The sequence below is a fragment of the Mus pahari genome, chromosome 15, assembly GCF_900095145.1.
Source record: "Mus pahari chromosome 15, PAHARI_EIJ_v1.1, whole genome shotgun sequence".
Lineage (NCBI taxonomy): Eukaryota > Metazoa > Chordata > Mammalia > Rodentia > Muridae > Mus > Mus pahari.
The window spans coordinates 61,423,883-61,426,072 of record NC_034604.1 but is presented as its reverse complement, the minus strand read 5'-3'; the positions used below and the strand labels follow the sequence as shown (position 1 = coordinate 61,426,072).

The 2,190-nt window shown below is 39.6% G+C and overlaps 1 protein-coding gene across 1 annotated transcript in view; it reads right to left on the bottom strand.

Moving 5' to 3' along the window:
- Cep192 (centrosomal protein 192) overlaps positions 1-2,190 on the bottom strand; it is a 92,171-nt gene that overhangs the window by 86,100 nt on the left and 3,881 nt on the right. The window contains exon 5 of the mRNA XM_029546817.1: positions 322-470. Within this exon, the coding sequence (XP_029402677.1) occupies positions 322-470 (149 nt within the window). The remainder of the gene's footprint in view (positions 1-321; positions 471-2,190) is intronic.

The window sequence follows — 2,190 nt, the reverse complement described above, 5'->3', positions numbered from 1 at the left end:
CCGGATTCAAATCCCAGCAACCATATGGTGGTTAGCACCCATCTGTAATGAGATCTGATGCCCTCTTCTGGTGTGTCTGAAGACAGCTACAGTGTACTTATATACATAAAATAAATAAAAAATAAATAGGACAGTGCTTCACCTACCAACAGCTTGGTTCCCAAGACAAAGGAAATTCATCAAGAAAGTTCTACAAAAGCCTGTGACAAACCAAAACCATGTTTACCACGGGACAAAAGCAGAAGACAGATACCAGGCAAAGGACAGGGAGATTAAAACCATTAAAACGTGGCACATGAGATAGTCTCTAACATTTCATACCTGGTACCTGTTGCCGAGGAGAAACTCCATCCAGAAGGCTTTGACCCTGAACAGATGCAGTGTTGACTTGCTTCTCTTCTGCTCTTGGTTTCATGAGAGCATGTGACAAATCTGGGCTTTCTATGTAGTTCTTTTTCCTTATAGCAGAACTTTTTGAGGGAGTGAAATTATGATAAAAATGTTAGTTACCTTTAGGTAAATCTATAGAAATACCTGTCATTCAGTCCTGTATTCTATCTTTCTAGAAATGCATTCTAGGGACTGGATAAGCATGTGGGCTCCTGTGGCACAGAGCTCACCAGATCCAAAGAGAATAATCACCACTACCCTGCCTCTCAAGTGAAGAAAAAAAAAAAAAAATGGTTTTTTCTTTACCACATAAGTATTATGCCTAGAAGATAACCCAACTTCCCTTTCTTCTTCTTCTTCCTCTCTCTCTCTCTCTCTCTCTCTCTCTCTCTCTCTCTCTCTCTCTCTCTCTCTCCCCCCCCCTCCCCCTTGGAAATAAAGTGTCTTAGTCAGGGTTCCTATGCCTGCACAATATTCAGCTTACACTTTCACATTGCTGTTGATCACCAAAGGAAGTCAGGACTGGAACTCAAGCAGGTCAGGAAGCAGGAGCTGATGCAGAGGCCATGGAGGGATGCTGTTTACTGACTTGCTTCCCCTGGCTTGCTCAGCCTGCTTTCTTATAGAATCCAAGACTATCAGCCCAGGGATGGCACCACCCACAATGGGCCCTCCCTCCTTGATCATTAATTGAGAAAATGCCTTACAGCTGTATCTCATGGAGGCATTTCCCCAACTGAAGCTCCTTTCTCTGTGATAACTCCAGCTTGTGTCAAGTTGACACAAAACCAGCCAGTACATAAAGGTTTCACAAGTTTATTTCTACTCCTGCCTTTGTTCTCATACCTAACTTTCTATCTGTCTCTATAATTCTGTATTCAGATGAAAATGTTTTTGTTAATAGCAATTTTCCTTCTGATAGAGACCAAGGGCCAAGCTTAATTAAATTCAGTAAGGAGATCAACAAAAACAAAACCAAACCATGAGCTTCAAGTTAAAGAGGTAAGGACCCTGCCATGCTTCCATACACAGCCTTTACCCCAACGACAATTTACTTCCTGCTCTTCTCTATCCCTTTATTAAAGCTGTCATATATTAAATGCCTCTAGCTTAAACCCAAGCACACTCATACATAATACAGGGAAATCTCACTTTAATAAAAGAGAGCAGGGGTAAAAAAATACTGTAAATGTCATAGAAGTCTCAAATAAGTAAACAAATAGAAAAACAAATAATTTCTAAAACGAAAACATATATAAAGTCTATCAAGAGGCAATTTACAATATAAATGAAGGTAATGAATAATGTCTTAGTACATTCAACCTTGCCAATACTAAAATGCAGAGTTAACCAGAAACCTTAAGACTGTCTATACTAAAACCACCAAGAACTTCAAGTTAAGTTTTAGTTTTAGAGATTCTGGTTTTTCAGAATCAGTGTATGCACACAAATGTATAAATTATTCTTACCTCTAAAATGAAAGATCAAAAATAAACTAGGCCAGCAAGATGAATCAGTAGATAAAGGTTATTTGCCACCAAACCTATTTCCCAAGACCAGTACAGTAGAAAGAAAAAAATAAGACTCCAGTAAGGTGTCTTCTCACATCCATATATGTGCCATGGCATGCTTCCATGATCAAGCACACATGTACATTCCAACCCCTGCAATGTAATATTAAAAAAAAAAAAAAAAAAAAAAAAAAGACCTGGGCGTGGTGGCGCACGCCTTTAATCCCAGCACTCGGGAGGCAGAGGAAGGCAGATTTCTGAGTTCGAGGCCAGCCTGGTCTACAAAGTG